Source organism: Neophocaena asiaeorientalis, unplaced genomic scaffold (assembly GCF_003031525.2).
Source record: "Neophocaena asiaeorientalis asiaeorientalis breed wild unplaced genomic scaffold, Neophocaena_asiaeorientalis_V1.1 scaffold345, whole genome shotgun sequence".
Taxonomy (NCBI): domain Eukaryota; kingdom Metazoa; phylum Chordata; class Mammalia; order Artiodactyla; family Phocoenidae; genus Neophocaena; species Neophocaena asiaeorientalis.
The window spans coordinates 290,773-311,166 of record NW_020175181.1 but is presented as its reverse complement, the minus strand read 5'-3'; the positions used below and the strand labels follow the sequence as shown (position 1 = coordinate 311,166).

The following is a 20,394-nucleotide window of genomic DNA, read 5'->3' as shown; positions in this document are numbered from 1 at the left end:
TTTGGCCTGAGCGTGACTAAAGCCCCGAGGTGGAAATGGCACGTGTGAGGGAAGAGCAGATGGCCACACTGGAGGGGGTGGGAGTGCAGGCCGGCATCCTGGACCGTGCGTGGGCTTCAGGGGGCTTGCGGCATCCCCCAACTGCATGTGACATCACAGTGAGACTTACCTGCAGTTTTTCTGGGAGAGGATCCTTAGCTTTCTTAGCTTCTCAAAGGTCGGGGGAGGCACGATCCCAAAAATGTAACCGAGAAAAAGTGCAAATAGTAAAAATCGTGGCATGCCAGGCTGCGAGTTTGGGCAGATGAAAGGTCTCGGTTGGGGTAGTGACTGAGACCCACATTCAAAGAGAATTGATTTAGTTGCAACAGAAAAGCGAAGTAAGCCTTTTTTTTTTTTTTTTTTTTTGGCGGTACACGGGCCTCTCACTGTTGTGGCCTCTCCCGTTGCGGAGCACAGGCTCTGGACGCGCAGGCTCAGCGGCCGTGGCTCACGGGCCCAGCCGCTCTGCGGCACGTGGGATCCTCCCGGACCGGGGCACGAACCCGTGTCCCCTGCATCAGTAGGCGGACTCTCAACCACTGCGCCACCAGGGAAGCCCACAAAGTAAGCCTTTTGTCCCAGGGAGAAACAGCAGTTTTGTGAAAGGTAACAAGAGAGGGAGCCCAGGTGTTGGGACACAGGGGAGGGAGAGGAAGAAACTTCAGGATGACTTCACCGCAGGGGTTTAGGGAGAAGTGGAAACTGAGGATTCTGTTACAGAAGTACCAGGGGGCCGAAGCACTTTCAAATGAGTAATATTGATGAAAAAGCACATTTGGAACACACTGGCTTGAGTTATAGAGAGATGCCCAGGTCACAATGTCCTGGAGGTGGTTGGAAATGTGGGCCTGGAAGTTTGGGAGATAAATAAGGGCTGGAGACCCAGATTTGGGGTGGGGGGAGGGGCAGATTCTCTGCTGAGGGTGTTTCGAGCCTGAGAGGATGCGAGGGGAGTGGCGAGCGGGACCGGGACCGGAAGAGTAGCCAACTCGATTTCTATGGGAGTGGGGAAGGCGGGAGGGAGAGGAAGAGGGACGGAGCGGGTCTAGATGTGTAATGTCCCAGGGACAGAGAGCTTCCAGACACGGGGGCCCACGCATGAATGTGGCAGAGAGGCTGCAGAGACTGGGACTGAAAAAATTCAGCAAAGCACGGAAATTTGAAAGAGGGTTTCCGGTGACTTGGCATTAGGAGAGGGGATCAGGCAGGTGTCATCAATGGCTGCTCTTAGCGGCGACTTAGTGGCGACCCCGGGGCTGCTGAGTTTTGTGGGGCTCTTCGCCCGACGCTGAACCACCCATTTGACGCTGAACCGCCAACAATGAACCACCCTTTTGAGTTTCATGACTGCTGAGCTGTTCTCTGCTCTCTTCTCACAGACGGGTTTCGCCTTGTTGCCTGTCGCAGCTTCAGCAGGTCTGCCCTCTGCCTTTAAGTTAGCTCCCCGATTCCTAATGTGGGGCTTCTGACCTCCTGGGAGCCTGGAGCGCCAAGCTTATTAGAACCATGTCCTAAATAACATAGACGTGGGTGAGGTACTGAGGCCTTTGTGGTACTGATGGTGACAGGTGTCTTGGTGGCCCTTCCTAGCTCAAGTCACAGGTCCAGGTGAGCCACTTCTGGATAAGTCCGGTGTGACTGCTCTGATCTCACGGGCATCAGGGGTGCGGTAGGGAAGCCTGGCAGGCACATGTGGTGCGCACCGCAACCTCTGCGGCTTCCTCTCCCTCTGCTTTCTACTTCACCCTTTCTCTTCCGGAAGAGTGTTTAGTTCCCAGCTCCTGACAAGCCCTCCCATGCCCCCAGGCCTCTGCTCCTGCTGTGTCTTTTGCCTCGAACACCTGTAAAATGGCTACTTCACCGCCTCCTTCACTGGTTGCCCGAGGCTGGTGCCTCATGGCATTGCCGTAAATGCCCTCACCACTGCAGTTGGTATCTCTCATGTGTCTGCTCCTTCTCTAAACTGAGATCACCTGCATGGTAGGTGCCACATCTGGGTCATCTCACAACCCTTGGCACCTAAGGCAGTGCCTGGCACAGTCAGTGTGGCATGTGCCCCTCTCCTGCCGTTTGACAGAGAGCCTGCTTCTCCAGATTCGAACCTGGTTGCGGAAAAGCCAAACGGTCTGCCCCAGACCCTGTCACTAGTCTGTGGCTGACCGGGGAACGTTCTCCTGATACCCAGCCTGGCTTTCTTTCCAGTAGATCGAACTACGAATACGTCTGCCAACGAATGGAGGCCGTGGATCACTTAGAAATCCCTCTTATTAGACCCTCTCTGTCTATATGAAGTCGGAGATCCACCTGAGTAAACGTGCAACCTTGTTGATATTTCAGATCACAGAAACAACTGGGTGGTTGGCTTGATCACTCTCTGGCTTGTAGCTTGGACCCTTGGCTTTGACCTGGGGAAGGGCAGACGGAACCCGAGTCCTGATGTCTAATAGGAATTGGCAGCCAGGAAGGTCCGGGTACAAGCCCTTTAAATATCCATGAGAGATAGCACGGTAGTGAACTGTGTGGACCTCCCTTGGAAAAATCCAGAGGGCTTTGCATCAGCAGGGAAGGAAAATCCAATCCAAGATGCACGAACAATAAATAACAACTGTTCCGAGTTAGGTTGAAAGCTCTGAGTTGCACTTTTTTTTTTTTTCAAGATGTTTGTGCTAACCGCAATTTTTTTTCTCCCCCTTTCCCACCAGGGCTTATTTCAAAACCTTTGTCCCTCAGTTCCAGGAGGCAGCGTTTGCCAATGGAAAGCTCTAGGAAACACCAGTCTTGAGAGGTGGCCAGCCAGACTGCTCTGTCCACATGCGTGTCAGCACATATGGCCGCTTCCTGGAAGCCATTGGAATGTCTTCACGGCAGCATTTCACTCACACAGCAGCTTTGCGCCCCGACTGGAACCCACACTTGAGCTGGCTGGCGGGCACCTGGGTCCCAGAGCCCCCCACCTCTGGTTGCCCCCTTTTTGTTTTCCTTCAGTATACTTCTTAGTTGGAAGAAATAAAGTCACAAATCAGGATGCTGTTACTTTTCCAGGGAACGTAAGACATCATAAATGCACACACCCTGATTCCAAAGCCTCTGTCTCTGAGACCTCTTTTAAGTTTTCAGATAAAACACCCATTTGCTCTTTTCTTTCTCCCTGGAACTAGCGCCTTGTGCGTGTGTGTTTCACACCCAACCTTTCCCATTTGGACAGTCCCTCACTGGAAAGGTGCTGCCTGAATGAGTCTGACCAACTGGCAAGGTTTCAGCTGGGCCCTAGGCCAGCGCTCGGGAACAATTGGGAGCCAGCGTCAAACGCCGCTCCCCCATCCATCTCCAGGCCCCTGTGTGTGTGCCGTGTACAAAGCCCATCCTGACCCAGGAGGCGGTCGTTAAAGGTTGCTGAATGCATCAAGGAACCCATCTCTCTCTCCATCCCTCCTCCCGAGGCTGATGGGAGAGTTGTTTGGGCTGACGAAGGACTGTGCGAATTATACCTGCAAGACACAGGTTGGGTCCCGTGGGTGATCCCTGGGCTCAGGCCTGCCAGCTCCGCAGCCGTCCGGGAACGGAGCGGGGGAAGGTACCCTGAGCAAGCTCCATCTTCCCTAAATGTATGGATTATCAGAGCCAGGCGGGGTTTCAGAAGTCACCTTGCTTCCACGCCCAGCCCCTCTCCCCTGCTGCTCCCTTCAGTGTCAGAGGCGAGATCTAAGGCCCACAAGCTAAAGAAACTCTCCCAGCAAATCAGGGCAAACCTGGGAGTCGGGAGCCGTCACACGACTTCCCTCAACTTACACCCAGGCTGGCCACAGCCAACTTGCCCGCTTGACAAGGTCTAGTTTAGTTTAGCGGCGTTCCACCCTGAGGGCTTTCGACACAGGGAAGTGGGACCTCGGCGCGGAGGCGAGAGAAACCAGCAGGCTGAGTGGCCTGTGCTCTTACTTCAGCCCACCTGCCTCTCTCCCACTGTAGGGCCCGCACGGGTGGAACCCAGCCTCTCACTCTTCCCTCAGCTCCTCTTGTGGTTGGTGGAGCTCAGTTTCACCGCGTCAGCCTGAAAGGGAGCCAGCTCGGGGCCCTTTTGGGGGCCAGTGAGGGTACCCCTCCATCCTGTATTCTCCAGCACCCAGGAATGTTCTCAGGAGGTGAGAGAACAGGTAGAACAGACCTCCCAGCTTGGCTTCCAGCCGAAGGGCTGCCCAACTCTGGGATCTTTCACCACTTGAGTACTTTGCCTTGAAACCTTGGGAATTCCCATGACAGAGAGCAGTCCAGTGTCGTGCGTTGGCGCCGTAGCTTTGCCGTCAGCCAGCGGTGTGACGCTGAGTAAGTCACTTCTCCGTGTAGTCGGAACCACCCGGCGAGCTTTCTAAAAAGCTGCTTCTCAGGGTCCCGCTGCAGGTCTGCTGAATCATATATCATTAGCTGGGGCTTGGGCATCCGGATTTTGATAAAACTCCCCAGGTGATTCTGTTGAGCACATGGTCGCAACCATGCTGGGGTCTCTTCTGACCCCGGCCGGCTGCCTACCCTGGTAAGGGCTTCCAGCTCCAGTTCTAGCCGGGGGTGGTTGGCAGCTGTGGGGCGGGGTGAGGTCACGTGGCCTGGACCCCTGGCGTTTCAAATCGCCAGTCCTCAGTGACAGCGGCCAGTATTGGGCAGTGTGACCTGGGAGTGGCCCTCCTGCCCCTGCCAGTCTCTTGGGGTCCAGATGGCTCAGGCCGGCCAGATTGTCAACGGTATAGCCCGCACGTCTGGGAAGCAGGCCCAGTCCAACCAGAAGTGCTGTCCTGCACTTTATCTCAGCACATCTCTGCAGCAGAACTGTGAAGCAAGCAAGTGAGGAAGGTCACCCCTGTTCCACAGATGAGGAAGCAAGATCAGAGAGGTTAAGTGAGTTACCCATGATCACCAGCCAGTCAGTGCCAGAGTCAGGACTCAGCCCGGGCTCCCAGCTCCAGATCCAGTACCGCTTCTCACGTTCGTCCATGACTCTAGTAAACAAACAGAGACTTCTTTCTTCCCCAGCGAAGGATGATGTACTATGTGTAGGTTTGTGAGCATGGAGATTATATGATGCTTAAAAAGACTTTCAGCCCCCTTCGCACAGGGGGAAGATTTGGGCTCATTTTCTTATGCGGAGCCAAAGAACAGAAGGTGACAATAGCCACTTCATATTTCAAATGCCAGGGACTCAGAACCAGTGTTTTTGAGATTTTTATCTCTACCCACAACAGCAACGGAAGCAAGCGGCACTTGTAAGTGGGCGACAGTCGCCTGTGTGTTTTTTAAACACTTCTTGCTAGTTCAGCCCATCGCTGAGCACTGTACCTGCGCACAGAGTGAGTGCAGCCCAGGACTAATTAGTAAATGGCTATAAATGCTTTGAAGATCAAAAGTGCCATATACGACAGCACATTATTATTACCTTGTAAATCCTGTCTCCGGCGTACTCGGCCCTTGTAATTTCAGTTGAATCTTTAGCTCAGCACAGACAAGGAAAAGGACTCAGATGTTCTGAGTGTTTACTACTAATGGCTGCATCAGGGCATCTCCTGGGGGGCCGGGGAGGAGGCATAAGAGACCAGGGCAGCCAGTGTTCAGCCTTCTCCCAGCCTCTCGGTTTCCTGAGGACCCACTGACAATAGGGAGATGGTGCTTTGTTAGAGAGAGAGAGAGTGAGAGCTCGTTTTCTCCTGGGGATGAACTGGAAAGAGGGTGGGCTTGAGGAGGAGAGAGACTTGTATTTGAATCCTGGTTCTGCCCACTTAGTGGCTGGTAAATATTTAATGAGCAGTTCTTCAGCAGTTTAAAAAAGAAGAGAAATAAAAGGAGGGGGCTGGTTTGTATTGTTTGCCGATTTCCATGGTGTAAATGCTCCCACCCTGACCAATTCCAAGCTCCCAAAATGAGGTCACTGGATGCAGCCTTGGGAAGAGTAGGGAGAGTCAAGTGGTGGGAGCCTCTGTTGGGGTGAGCGGGCTCCAGTGTGGATCTTTACTTAATCTCACTGAGTTTTGTTTTCCTCATCTGTAAAATGGGAATAAATACCATCTGCCTCCCAGGGTTGTGAGAATTAAATAAGAAGAGTATATAAAGCACAGAGCTTGGCGCATAGAAATGTTTGCTAAACAGTGGCTGTTATTATTGCAGACCAGAAAAAGGATTTTCTGATGTTGACTTTGGCCTTTTCCTAAAAAGGCAGAATGTCCCTGTTAAAAAGTCCTGCCAATGAACATGCCCCCTTTGGAAGAGTGACCCTGTCTGTGTGACTAGGAAAACAAAATGATGTCATCTTGATTTTAACGAACGAGGGGTTAGGTGTATCCGTGAGAGTTCCCTCCACCTCTGCCCCACGCTCGTCTTGCTTGAACTCTCGGCAGGTCCTCAGCCTCTCACAGTGACCTGCTTCTTTGTCTGGCCTCCCGCCTCCCCATAGGCAGGAAAATCTAGAGCCACACAAGCCACTTTTGCTTCTGACTCAGTTTCAGTTCCTGACAGCTACAGACCCTTGTTTTGGAGTCACAGCCTAACCAGAGAAATGACCACATTCGGTTTGCCTCTTGCTTGGGCCTATAAATAGAACAAGCCCAGAACCTGCCCCAGTTCATGGGGACTGGCCTGTGCCACAGTTCTAAACGGCATCTAATGGTAACGTGACATCGAGTTCTGTTAATGGCATCGTGATTAATTCATTGGTGCTTTTTAAAATGAAAACAAGAGAAGAAACATCACCTTTACGTTTATGCATCTTTGGTGCTCACGGCACTGCTAGGAGAGTAAAAGTCAGGAGAGTAGACCAGACATGTGATAGACGCAGGGTACTGAGTGGTGGTAACAGTGATCCCTGCCCTTAGTGAGCTATGAATGACATTCCATACTAGCTACTTTTCTAATCCTAACAGCTAAGTGAGGTAGGTGTTATTATCCCATCTTATAGATAAAGAAACTAAGCCTCAAAGAAGTTAAATAACTTACCCACGGACAGGGAATGGGTATATTTCCTTATTCATCCATCATATCTACTTTCCGTCCCTTCCCCTCTATCTCTCCCTTTCCATTCCCTTCCTTATTACACAGATGAAGTGAACTCAGGTCTCTCTGTTTCTTTCTACTTCCTTTTCCCAGCTTCTCCAAATAAAGAGATATTTATTGAGCATTTACTATATACAGAGCCCTGTATAAGACATTCATATACTTGTTTTTGCTATTTTCCCCAGGAGGAGAGGGGCTTGGGGTGGTTGGGACTGGCCAAGGTCAGATGCTGGTTCCAAGGCCAGGCTTCACACAGCAGTTCTGTGTGTCTGTGTCCCCAACTAAGATACTTTGAAGCAGTCTTTGTAGATGCGGATAGGTCTAGCTATGTGGCTGTCTAAATATACATAAATACCAGTTGATTTTCAGATGGTCGAGCCAGGGCCAGCCCACAGTTTTTAAAAAAATCTGACTTCAAAGCTAGTGCCATATTCTCAGGTTAAAGTCCAACACACGCTTGGTTGAAATAATGGCCTAACATCTGGGAAAAACAAGACGAAAATAGTTGTTCTGATCATTAGGGAAAATTACCAAAGGAAGGTATTACCAAAGACAGCAGGATCCACGACTGACTCCAGGTTAAATATGCAGTAACTCCAAAGGTTATTTCCTAACGTAACTCATGTTTTCTTTCTGCAGGGTTCCCATGTTGGCTCCTTCATTCTCTGATCCCCTTCACAGAGCCACACTTTACAAGCCTGCAAGGTCATGCTTGGGGTCATGATAAATTATGACTAATGATGGCAGGAAAAGTAGCCCCACAAGCAGCCCAGGAATGACCAGCATGGCCCTCCCTGCTCTGGGCCAGCTGCCTTGGTACCATCTTGGAATGAGCCAGATAGCGTGGGACAGACACTTGCTCCTCCAAAGCAGAGCCCACCGTCCCCTTCTTTGAAGCCCCCAGAGAGCAGAGTCCCTCTACAGAAGTCTCCTCATTCCAGGTCCTCTTTGGAATCTGCCCTTTGAGCTGGTTTAGGAGCCACTCATAAAAATTCATCCCTTTCGACTCCATGATCACATTTCTGCCACAGAATGGGACTCCCAGCTCCCGGAGACCTGTGGCTGTGTGGGCAGGTGCCGAAAGAGTAGAAGCTAGGAGGGTACCAGGCGCCTCTAGAGATTAGGTGGTGGGCGGGTGTTAATAGTGACGGCCGCCCTCTTGAGCACCGTGAGTGATATTCCGGGCCCTGTTCTGGGTCCTTTGCATCCATTCCCTTCTTGGTCCTCTGACCCTTCAGAGAACTAGGACAGGCCATCGCTGCAGAGAGAGAGCCAAAGGGAGGCCTCAGGGCTCTGATGGCAGTTCCTGAGAAGTACAAAATCATTTGAGGAAGGCAATGTCGTCCACCTCCCCAGGGGAAATTTTGAAGGGATTTCGAGTCATTCGGGTGCGTAAGTTGGAGTAGGTTCGTGGAGGGGGTTTTACCTTGGGTTCATTTTATAGCCCAGCTGAATGAAGGCTGGTGTCATGCCTGGGGACACGAGATCTGGGGCAGGGGTCACTGACACGGCCAGCTTGCCCTGAGGGGAGATGCATTCCACCTCGAAGCACCCACACACGCACACAGGGGGGCTTTATAGATGACCTGACGCTGCTTAGCCTGCCTCGGTGCCCGCTCCCGGGACTCAGCGCAGGCACAAGTTGGGGGAGGACGCCTCACCGCAACTCCGCACCACAGCTCTCAGCCTGCATGGGCCGGCGGGTTGCCCAGTCCAGCCCTCTCCCTGCTTTCCGCCCTCACTGAGACCCAGGCTGCCCTCTGGGGCACCCCCTTGCCTCGCCTGCTGTCACCCCAGCCTCCCAGGACTGGTGGCCCGCACCCTCGCCCACTCCAGCTGCTGGCCGATCAGCCACCGGCAGCCACCGGGGAGCAACCCCTTCCAGAGCTCTCTCCAGGCTGGAGCCTCGCGTGGATGAAACCGAGCCCTGGGCTAATTGGCTTGTCAGGAGCTGAGGCCCCGCGGGCTCTGGAGCCAGCTGGCCTGGGTCAAGTCCCGCCTCCACCACTTACTGGAGGCGTGAAGTTGAGCAAGCCGCTTGACCTCAGTTTCCTACCCTGCAAGCAAATGGGGCAACTACCTGCGTCCTGGGCCTGGCAGAGGACTCAGTGAATCCGGACGTGTGAGGTGCTTAGACCAGCGCTGGCAGAGTAAGTGCTCAGGCAAGGCTGTCTTTTTGTTTGTTTGTTTTTTGCGGTATTCGGGCCTCTCACTGCCGTGGCCTCTCCCGTTGCGGAGCACAGGCTCCGGACGCGCAGGCTCAGCGGCCATGGCTCACGGGCCCAGCCGCTCCGCGGCGTGTGGGACCTTCCCGGACCGGGTCACGAACCCGTGTCCCCTGCATCGGCAGGCAGGCTCCCAACCACTGCGCCACCAGGGAAGCCCCGCGAGGTGTCTTTGATGCTAGTGCCTTTTATGTCTAATGCAGGCTGCCCCTTGCCTTCTTTTTACTGCTTCCTTTCCTGTCATATTCCTACCCTTAAGCTTCACCTGACCAAAAAAGAAAAAGAACCCTTTTCTGCCCCTGGCTTCCAGTCCCGTAGATGCTACTCCCTCCTAGAGCATCTGCGACACCCCTGCTGCCAGCTGTCCCTCCTCCACCAGCCCCAGCAGGCCCGCGGCCCCTCCCCCATCCCGGGGTCCTCAGTGAGCCTGTGCTGAGTGGGCAGCTTGACCTGAGGTCCCCAACCCGTCACTTCCATCAAGCTCCTAAGACCCCCTTGTTTCAAACGTTTTGCTTATTAAACTGCATTTCTTAAGTAATCATTTATTTCCCCTTTGAAACCAAGGACTTACATACATACTTGCTTACATTCCGGTGAGCGCCGCAGACTGGAAGTTACCTCACTGAGTGGGCACGTTTCCAGTCAAAACTAGAACCCTTTACTAGCTGGGGTTCCTTCTTGCTGGTAAACATGCAATAAACATTAGCCTTCCTTAAAATCTTGATTGTCGTTGACTAACCCCTTTCCTACCTTTTGGAACCCCTGTTAGAAAGCCTGATCTGCCTGGGCCAGGCCCACAGGCTAACTGGAGAAACAGGAGGAGCTCCCAGTGTAGCCATCACAGCTCCCTCTCCAGCACCCCGTCCCCCACTCGTTCACATGTGAGCCTCCCTGGTCTCGACAGGGCACCCAGAGAGTGAGAAGCAGGTTTCCAGGTCTGGAGAGGGTAGCGCCACCCAGAAACCTTGAGGAGAGTCCCACACCCAAGGAAGGGTGGGCAGGCCTGCAGAGGCTGTAGGAAGAGGTGCCAGGGCCATCCTGGAGCCCAAAGATGGGCCGAGTTCAAGGAGGAGACAGTTGAGCCCAGCCTGACAGGTTTAGGATAAACAAATGTAAATTAGAACAGAAATCGGTACCCAGCCAGGCAGCCCTCCATCTGCTCCACACTTGTTTACTGAGCACTTTCTATGTGCCCAGAGGCGGCAGTTGCTTCCGGGCAGAAGTAAGAAGTGAATCCCATTGATACGTTAGACAGACATCTGTCAGCATCCCCACTGATCCTGGCACTGAGGCTGTACTGATGATAAGACCAGCCCTGCCCACAAAGAGCCAGGGAGATAAGGCAAGTACCCCCTCCCCTGCTGCTGATAAGCTATGGAGGCAGTGATAAGCTGTGTGGTGAGAGCAGCAGATTCACACTCCTTACATCCAGGCCATGCAAATCAGGGAGGGCTTCCTGGAAGAGGGGCCAGCTAAGCACAGATTCAGCCTCTTGGCCGCACCAATATTTTCTCCCTTTACGTCACCATGATGTTTCAACTTCCTGGCGAGTTCCGCAACTGGTCTGGGGAGCACATGATGCCTAGTTCGGATGCATTCAATTATTTCTTGAGCATCTACTTGGTGCCCAGCACTGTTCTAGACACTGGAGATAACAGCAGTGAATAGAGCATAACAATCCTTGCCCTCGTGGAGCTTCCAGCCCCATCAGGGGTGAGGGAGCATGAGCAAGATAAGTAGGAAATTGTGTACATGGTAGAAGATAAGAGAGGAAAAGGAAAATGAAGCAGGGACAGTGGGAGTGTGCTCTTAACCGGGGCGTTCAGGGAAGGCCTCACTGAGGAGGTGACATTTGAGCCAAGACCTAAAGTAGGAAAGTGGAAGGGGCAGGGCACTGCCCTCCGCCTTCCTCTCCTGGAACCTGCCCCATTCCCAGGCCCCGGTATGGGCTTGCCTCGGGTCCCCAAGGAACCCACCCAGAAAGTCAGTCCTGGAACCCAGAGCATCCAGAGGTGGTAGGCAAAGAGCAGCGAAGCAAGAAGCCTGGGCTGAGTCCTGGCTGGCTGCTCTCTGAGCCTCAGGTCCCTCATTTATAAAATAATGAGCCCTTTTCACAGGCTGATTATGAAAATAAGGCTGACCGGGCCTGGGGAACCTTTGGGAACCACGAGATGTAGCAGCTATGTAAGCAGTTTGCCTCTGCCACCACTTAAGATAGAGGCCCTTCCGCTGCCCGGCCGGGGCCTGGTAGAGGTGCCTGAGGACGCGGTGAAGGTACCACCAACTGCAGAGGACATGTGTGCTGATGCCCATCCCGCCTGCCCTCCCCTGCTGGTCCAGCGGAGGGTGGATGGGAGAACGGGGGGGCAGGTGCGCCGGCAGCGGGCCGCCTTTCCCCCCACTCAGCTCTAGAGAACACGCTGTGGGGGAACAGGGTCCCCTAGGGCGCTGAGGAGGGACCACAAGGAGTCCTGCCTGAAATCTCTGCTTATTGGGTCCTGGATCAGCCCGAGGTGGGTGTGACCTGGAAGGTGGGCACCTGGGCAGGTGTCACAGCCAGCAACAAGCTCCCAACCCTCCATGTCATTCCCATCAACACTGTCAGTATCCTAGTCTTTTTCTCAATATGAAAGGAGCAGAGGACAGAAGCCACACGTGACCCATCCTTCTAACATGACCGTGTTTGGTGGGGGGGGGGTGTTAACTTGTGCAGCAAATTCTTTGTACTTATTCCATGGAGGGAAATGATAGCCCAGCTGAGGCCTCGGGAATAAAGGCATTTCCTTCCAGTCTTTCTTTCTATTCTTTTTTAACGTGTTTAGAAACAATACAAAACAATTTTGTATCCTGTTTTTCTTTCTACTTAACGTGATTTCATAAGGGTTTGCCATCTTGCTACAGTCAGCACAGCCATCTTTGAAAGGCCTACCTCATATTTCTCCACAGTTCCCACACCACGCCCTTTATTTGGGGCCATTTAAATTATGGCTTGATTTTCCCTATTATAAATATATTCCATAAATAACTACTTAAATCTACTGTAGGTAAGGCATGAGGGCAACGCTAATCTGGGGCGATTCAACTAGCAAGCAGTAGGGGAACGCGTGTGGTGGTGGACCAGCTCATGCCTCAGAGACTCCAGAGCAGGGGGGATGGGGGAAGGTGCTGGAGGAAGCACTGAGGTGGGTGCCTTGGGTGAGACCCAGAGGAGGGTGTTGTGTCTCCAGGCTGAGCTGAGGGGGGCGGTGAGGAGAACAGAGGCAGTCAGTCACTAAAACGCTTGGCTTCTGAAGGCCTTCCCACGAAGGCTGAGGTGTCCAGCTGCTGCAGGTGGACACAGAGAGCCCTGAAGGCTTGTGAGCAGGGGAGGGACAGAATCAAAGTGATACTTAAGGCAGGTTCATCTGTGTGGTGACTGGAAGTCAGCCAGCAAGGGGCAGAGGAGCCCAGGGCCAGCAGCTGCAGAAGGAATCGCATCTTGAGGTGAGGCCGGGGCGGGGGGCCCTGGAGCAGGGGAGGTCCTGAGAAGGGGCGAACAGGAAGAGATGGGAATGAGACGGCACGCGAGGACAGCGCCTGGGCTTTGAGACCAGCGGGCACAGAGCGCGAGCTAGGCAGCCTGCTGGTGGCCAGGCTGCACTGCTGGAGGACCCGGCAGGGGCAGCGGGAGCCTGAGTCCTCTGCCTTCAGGGCCTGGGCGTGGAAGCGGCCGGGGTGGCGGGGGAGCGGGGAGCCCGCCTGGGGGCAGCCCCAGACGGAAGCCCCAGGGAGTCCCTGAAACGTGGCCTGTACAGACCTGTGGGCATCAATGCAGGAGGAGCTCTGAGACCAAAGGGAAGGCCTCGGAGCCTCAGAGAATAGTGGGAATGCCCTCCTCTGCCAGCCTCTCGCCAGCCAGGGCCTATGGGAGGCCCAGGGGCTTGACCTGAACACAGGCCAGAACCCCCAGGCTGGAGGGAAGGCAGCAAACAGTCTGGAACCAAAGAGACAAAAGTCCTCACTGAGCCACTCACTGGCCACCTGACCTACACGTCTCTGAACCTCAGCTTCTTTGTCGATCAAGTGGGATGATAGTAACACCTACCTAACGGGCTGGTTGTGCTGATTGGGCAAAGATAATGGACATAACACACCTGGGATGTAACAAGCAGACAGTGGATGGGAGCTGCTGCTGCCATTACTGTTATGAAGAAGCCCTCAGCCCACCCCCAGCTCTACCCCAGCCACACCTGGCCATCCTAGGAGGCTTTGGGGGCAGCGGCTGCGGAGGGGATGGCCTAAGCCCTCAGCACCTGCCTGGCACCATTCACAGGCCAGCACATCGCAGAGGTTTCCCTGAGCTTCCCCTGTGAAGGCCCCGGCTGGCAGCCTCAGTGTTGGGGCACTGCACACACTCTGCTAGGACACCTACTGTGTGCCAGGCTCTGCTGGGCACTGAGAGATCAGCTCCAAGAGACATCAGGTCTGGCCTGCCCCCAAGGCCTCCCACAGAGAAGCAACTACATTCCAAGGAGATCGGGGGGAAGAGGAAGAGTCTATGGTGGAGGCGAAAAAGGGCTCTTGAGATAGATTCCAGCTAGGGGATCATAAAATGTAACTTGGGAGAGGTGGCACTTGTCTGTCCCATGGGCTCTGATGGATGGGAGCTGGGAAAGAACATCCCAGAAGGAGGGAGCTGCAGGGGAGTCGGCTGGGTCAAAGGTGGGATGGATGACAATTCCCATCTGTCTACCCTGTGCCGGCCCCGGGGTCAGACCCTTTGCCACATCATCTCTCACCCTCACAACGACCCTAAGACGTAAAAGTTTTTATCCCCATTTTACAGACAAGAAAGTGGAGTCCCCATAGCGTGACCACACGGCTCATAATAGGCATCGCTAGGAGGAGAACGCAGGTCTCCGGGCTCCCTCTCCCAGGCTGCAGGGAGGCATGTGACCACACCCACACGAGCCAGGGTGTCATTCACTCTAGGAAAAGCCACGCTGTCCCCACAGCACGAGCCCTCTCTGAGGCATCTCCCTGGGACACAGGAGACCCAGGCAGTGGGGAAAGACCCGGAATCCAGCCCCTCCCATGCTGCCCGCACCATCAACCCCCATCTCTGCCTCTACTCCTGCCACTCTGTGGGAAAAGCGGGGGGCACGGGGGCCTTACCCAGGCAATGGGCGACCTTTACTCAGGCACTTGTCAATGTATCACCAATGTCCAGGCTTCTGAAGACCATCAAGACCATCTGGGCCAACACTAACACAGATGGGCAAACTGAGGCCCCGAGAGGGGCAGGGACCCAGCATGAGGCTAAAACCCAATCTGACTCCCAGTTCAGTGCTTTTTCACCTGCCTCTTTGACTCAGCTGAGGCAGGGACCAAGCAGGCTGGTCCCCAGCATCACGGGGCCAGTGCAGGGATAAGGTGGGAAGGAAGACCTCAGAGGCCCCGTGGAAGGCAGGCGGGTCCTGATTCGCAGGGAGCCTTCCAGCTCAGGCCCAGCTCGTACAGGGAGGCGGGGAGGAGGTGAAAGTGCAGCCCCCGCCTCCCAGCTACTCGGCAAACCCTGGAGCTGAGCAGCAGCCCAGAAGGGGCACCTTTTTCCAATTTGCCCTCAGGTCCTGTAGAGACGGCCCACAGCCCAGATTAGCGTCACCTGGCCCATTCTGGAAAGGATCCCTGGCCGGCCGAGGTGGTGGCTGCACCTCCCTGTTGGAGAGCCCCTTGGCTTGAGGGAGGGCAGGAGCGGGCAGTGGCGCGTGGAGCGCTGGCCCGGCCCTGGGCTGGTTGCCTCTTTTCTCCTGCCCCGTCTGGGAGCCACGATTCTGCGTCTGTTTCCAGGTACTGTTTGCTCTCATTGTGCCGATTCCTGTCAGGGCCACAGGCATCTGCTTTGGGCTCCTGCCTCTTCCCACCCCGGCCCCTGGCCTCAGCCCCTGGCCCCCGCAGAGCCCCACTGGAGCTGCCCTTACCCCGCATGGGGGGCTGCCGTACCTGTCCAGCAGCTGCAGTAGGCCAGCGCTCAGTCCTCAGGGCCCCTGGCCCGGCTTCGAGCCCCTAGGGGCCTGGCAGCCTCCCCACCTGTGCTGAAGGTCAATCCTGTCCGGGGGCCCCCCGAGGCTCGCGAGGCCTCCCACGCGTGGGCCAGAGCTGACCCTCTGCCTTGTGGGCTGTGTGATCTCAGCAAGACTGTCCCCTTGAGTCTGGGTGCGGGTGTCTACCCTCTTCCTCACAGGATGCCCTGAGCTGTGGACTCCCACCCGTCGCCCACGCCTCCCCTCTCCATCGTGAGGCTCAGAGCTGCCCGACGGTGACGCAAGGCTGGGGAAGGGAGCTTTGTGTTTGGTGTCTCCTTTCTTCCAGAGGCTCAAAGCACTTTTATAAGCATTAATCTCCTTTATCCACCCCGGCTGTTGTTTTGTTTGCTCTTTGTATTTCATTGTTAGCTGAGGTTTTGTGTTTAACCCTTGGCCACCCAGCAAGGCGTAATTCCTCAAGCCCAAGGTGGGGCAGTCACTGGACGCCTCCTGGCCAGCATGACTAGAACCCCGGGGGCCAGGTCCCACCCGGCTGCTGCCCAGCTCCTTCTCTGGTACCTGCCTTTGATTGGGTATCTGTCCTCAGCATCTGCCCAGGCAGCAGGGAAGGTGTCCCTGTGAGGCCACTGCCAGACGAGCTGTGAGGTGGTGGCCCCAGAGACCGTGAGTTGTGGGAAAGAGAGCGCTAGAAGGGGAGGCGGGAAGCCTAGTTTCCGCCAACTGCTGCTGTATGACCTTGGGCCAGTCACTTCACCTCTGAACCTGGTTTTATTGAAATATACGACAGGGGTAATGAGACCCTTGTGGCTAATAAATCGGAGTCTGTGACAGTGATCTGTAAATGCTTCAGCTCTGGGCAGATATCCAGGACAGTGTACTCCACCGTCGGGACATACGTCAGTTGAGATGACCCCCGTGGGGATGTCAGCCCTAGTTTCCACTTGGATTCTAAGATGAAAGGAGCTTGTTCCCTTCTCCCCACATAGCCCTGAGCCTGCACTCCTGGGCCCAAGTGGCCAGAGCAGAGGGCAGGGGAGGGAGGTGGGTCAGAATCAGCCTCAGGTGCCCCCAGATAGATGTCCTGACCCGAAGGGGCTCCTTCCACTGCTGTACGCCATGGGAAGCTTCTGTGATTCGTGACTCTCAGACAAAGGTGAGCCGTCACACTGCGTCCACATGAGGTGAGGGCGATGCCAGCCCCTCCAGCGCCCATCGGTACAGGGCCACCCTGTTGGTCTGTGTGGTTTGCTGACGTGGTGCTGGCCTACCTAGAGGAAGGGATGAGTTCTCTGCGTACAAGGTCGCTGTCTGCTGACTGAGTCTCACCCCCATGAGCCTGAGCCTGCATGGAGGGGTGCTTTATTCAAATTCACACAAAGGTGCCCAGTTTCTGGTGGAGGCCCTGCATGACTGGGCCCAGTCCAGGGCAGGCCACGGTGGGCAGCCCAGCTGGGCAGGAGGGGGTGGCCTGCCACCCTGCTCGACAGCGGGCTCACCCTGCCCTCCCCGTCCGTGGCCCTGGAGCCACCCCAGATCAGTGGAAAGCATTTCAGCATTTCCTCCTAAACAGACCAGTATAATAACAATACACCTTCCGCAATCCCTTGTTTGAAATTCCAAACTCCCCAAAGCTCTGAAAACCCAAAGTTTTTTTCATAACTTATATGGCAGCAAAACCTGGCCTGATCAAACATGAGGCTACCTATAATTTTCCCACTTAGGGTGACTATTCAAGGGTGTTCATGAGGAAGTATTAATGTGTTTGATGATGGGGTACTGCCCAGACCTCACTGGATTACGTGAGCTGTTGGACTATGCATTATATTACCTTCCTAAAAATGCAAAAACGTATGAACTCTGAAACGCAAGTGACCAAAGGTTCCAGATCAGATATTCCAGATCTGTAATAGGCAACGCTTAGTATAGGCCTTGCCATATCCTGGACACTTTGCTGAGCACCTCTCTCATGTCATCCCAACAGCTCGACTTGTTTCCATTTTATGGATGAAGAAACTGAAGCCCAGGAGGTTCTGTAACTTTGCCATTCACACAGTTAACTAAGGGTGGTGCCAGGATTTGAACCCAGGCAGTCGGGCTCCCTGCTGTGAGCCCTCTCCAGTAAAGTTGAGGAGACTGCGGTCCAGAAGGCAGTCCAGAGGGACTTGCTTGTGGTCGTCCAGGGAGTCCAGAGTGGAGCTGGGCGTCGATCCTAGAGGCCCCCCAGCTACGCCTGCTTCTGCCGATGGGGGGCCAGCTGGCGGTGGCAAGTCCCCCAGCAGTTGCCCAAGGGCTCACAGCCTGCTTGGGCTGAGTTTGTCCAGCCCATCCGGGAGAGTTTAAAATAGAACATGTTCCCATGGAAAGTTTGAAGGTTTCACTGGATTGAAACCAGATGACCCTGTGCAAACAGACCCCACCAGCAGGCGCAGGGTCTGGGTGCGCGCTGAGCCCCACGCCGGTTCCCAGACTGCCCCAGGAAGAGAAACTGCCTGGGGGCTTCCGAGAATCCAGTGACACAGGACACCGGACAGGACGGCCAGGCCTTGGCTGACGGGTAGGGGCAGGAGACCCTCTTTCCAGCCGGCAGAGAAGCATCCCCACACTTTCACTGGCTCCATCTGTTTTCCAGTTTCTGAAGATGGACAGAGAATCAGGAAGAGCATTTCCCCATTGTCACATGCTTCCAGTCGTTTCTCTACTCCACTGACTCGTTCTCCTGCAAATTCACTCCTTTATTTGCACACCAACAGTCATGCAGCAAACATACAGAGCATCCCTGGTGAGGAGGCCTGGCTGCGTGTGAAACACTCAGGACACAGTCCTGCCTTTCAGAAAGCCCCGGACACACTGAACTGTCATCACGACAGGGCTGGGGGTTTAGGCTGCGGGCACGGGAGCAACCCCAGGCTGGTCAGGGAGGGCTTCTCGGAGGAGGTGTTGAGCAGCGGCCTGGAGGCAGGGAGAAGGGGTGTTCTGGGCCAGGAGACAGGCCTGGTCACTCCAGCACAGGTGCATAGAGAGGACAAAGGGTGAGAAAGGGGCCGCAGGTAGGTGCAGGCCCCATTAAGGGGCTTCCCAAGCCCACTGAGTTGATCCTGAGGATGCTGGGGAGGCAGGAGAGGATTCCACATCTTCCTAGATCCAGGCTGGTCTAGGAAGACTCGTCTCCTGGCAGTGGCCACGTGGAAGTGACCTGAGCAGTTTCCACGTCAGCCTCCTTTGGGGCAGGGCCTGCCCCTGTCACCTCTGTAGCCCAGCTCCTGGCATGGTTCTTTAGGGAGAGATCACTGAGACGAGGTGACCCAAGGGCCATGATTTCTAGGTCATAGAAATTAGACCTGGAGATTGTCACAGGAGGATGACCTGGAGATTGTCATACAGCACACAGGTCACATCATGGCCCTTGGATCACCTCGGCTCAGTGAGCTCTCCCTAAAGAACCATGCCAGGAGCTGGGCTACAGAGGTGACAGGGGCAGGCCCTGCCCCAAAGGAGGCTGACGTGGAAACTGCTCCGGTCACTTCCACGTGGCCACTGCCAGGAGACGAGAAATATTTATGGGTAATAATATGATGTCTAGCATAGAGAATGGACATGAGGACACGGGGAGGGGAAGGGTAGGCTGAGACGAAGTGACAAAGTGGCATGGACATATATACACTACCAAACGTAAAATAGAGAGCTGGTGGGAAGCAGCCGCATAGCACAGGGAGATCAGCTCGGTGCTTTGTGACCACCTAGCCGGGTGGGATAGGGAGGGTGGGAGGGAGGGAGACGCAAGAGGGAGGAGATATGGGGATATGGGGATATATGTATATGTATAGCTGATTCACTTTGTTATAAAGCAGAAGCTAACACACCATTGTAAAGCAATTATACTCCAATAAAGATGTTAAAAAATAATAATATGTCTAGGATTCTTTTCAAATATTTTTTTAAAGTGGGGTGGGAAGTGAAAGAGATTAGAAAATGTTGATAAGCGTTGAAGCTGAGTGGTGGGCTCACGGGAGTGGGGGGTTGTCATAATACTCCTTTTTCCTTCTTTTGAGTGTATTTGGGTTATTTCATGATTTTTGTTACAGGCAGAGAGAAGATTGTGTGAGTTTCCAGAACGCTGACTCCACAGAGCGACTGGAGCTGGGCAGTCGTGACCTCAGTCATCCCTCCTTGGAAGTGGGTAGGATGGGGGATCCTATGGATTTAGGAGGCCCAGAGGGGCCTCGGGCCTCTGGCTCAGATGACGGCACCCCAAGTTGCCCAAGAGACCACCCCCCACTCTCTCTAATCCCCTCCTCCAACCAGTCACTGGCCCTTCTTACTCTGCCTCCAAAGTTGAAACAGAGAGCAGTGCCTAGGGATGGGGGTCCGCCCGGGTGGGTGTCGTGCTCTTTGAGAGCAGAGGTCTAGGCCGATGGCTGCCAGAGAGATCAAGGGGCTGGTCATTGGTGGCTGACCCTCACCATCCCGGCCATCTGCAGAGGTCACTGGGCCACAGCCGCCACTGTGCACAAGGCTGCCTGAGGGCCTGGGGTGGCCACATTTCTGCTCCCTGTTTCACCCAAGCTTGGCCTTTAAGTGGGCCTCACCAGGCCCACTGTGGGGATGGCAACTACATCCTGGGGACCTTGCTCCTCCCGGGTTCCAGAGTCAGAGGCCTCGGCTGGGCAGCTGGATGGCAGAGCAGTACGGAAAAATGCTACTCACCTCTCAGAGAGGCCCCAATTAATTACCATGGCAGGAAGGAGAGCAAGGAGCCTCCTAAGGCCCAAAAGAGGCAAACCTGCTTCCCCTGGGGGCCCGGCTGCCAGCCCAAGTCTGGATAATTTGAAAAGCCTTCCTGCTGATTCCTTCAATCTCCACCCCGATGCTTAATGAAGACAACGGTTTTTCTGTGCCTCTCGAGCCGCTGCACTCAGCCTGGGCCAACCCCACGGTGCTGTGTGCCGACAACTTGGCTTTCCCAGGCTCCTCCCACCCGGAGCAGGGCCCAGGAGGCAGCTTCTCAGTCACGAATCAGCCTGTGAGGCTGGCTCTGAGCCTGGGCCTCCTGCCAGGAGCGTGAGCCAGAGGGA

The 20,394-nt window shown here is 54.8% G+C and overlaps 1 protein-coding gene across 8 annotated transcripts in view; it reads left to right on the top strand.

Moving 5' to 3' along the window:
• BABAM2 (BRISC and BRCA1 A complex member 2) overlaps window positions 1-18,495 on the top strand; it is a 440,694-nt gene extending 422,199 nt beyond the window's left edge. For 3 of the 8 annotated variants that reach the window (XM_024764436.1, XM_024764437.1, XM_024764438.1), the window contains exon 13: window positions 7,711-12,199. In XM_024764436.1, coding sequence (XP_024620204.1) covers window positions 7,711-7,795 — 85 coding nt within the window. In that variant the 3' untranslated portion in view covers window positions 7,796-12,199. Of the gene's footprint in view, window positions 1-2,744; window positions 4,159-7,710; window positions 12,200-17,303 lie in introns of those variants that run through there. The other 5 variants (XM_024764442.1, XM_024764439.1, XR_003005855.1 and 2 more) reach the window with 4 other exon arrangements.
• The last annotated feature ends 1,899 nt before the right edge of the window (window positions 18,496-20,394 follow it).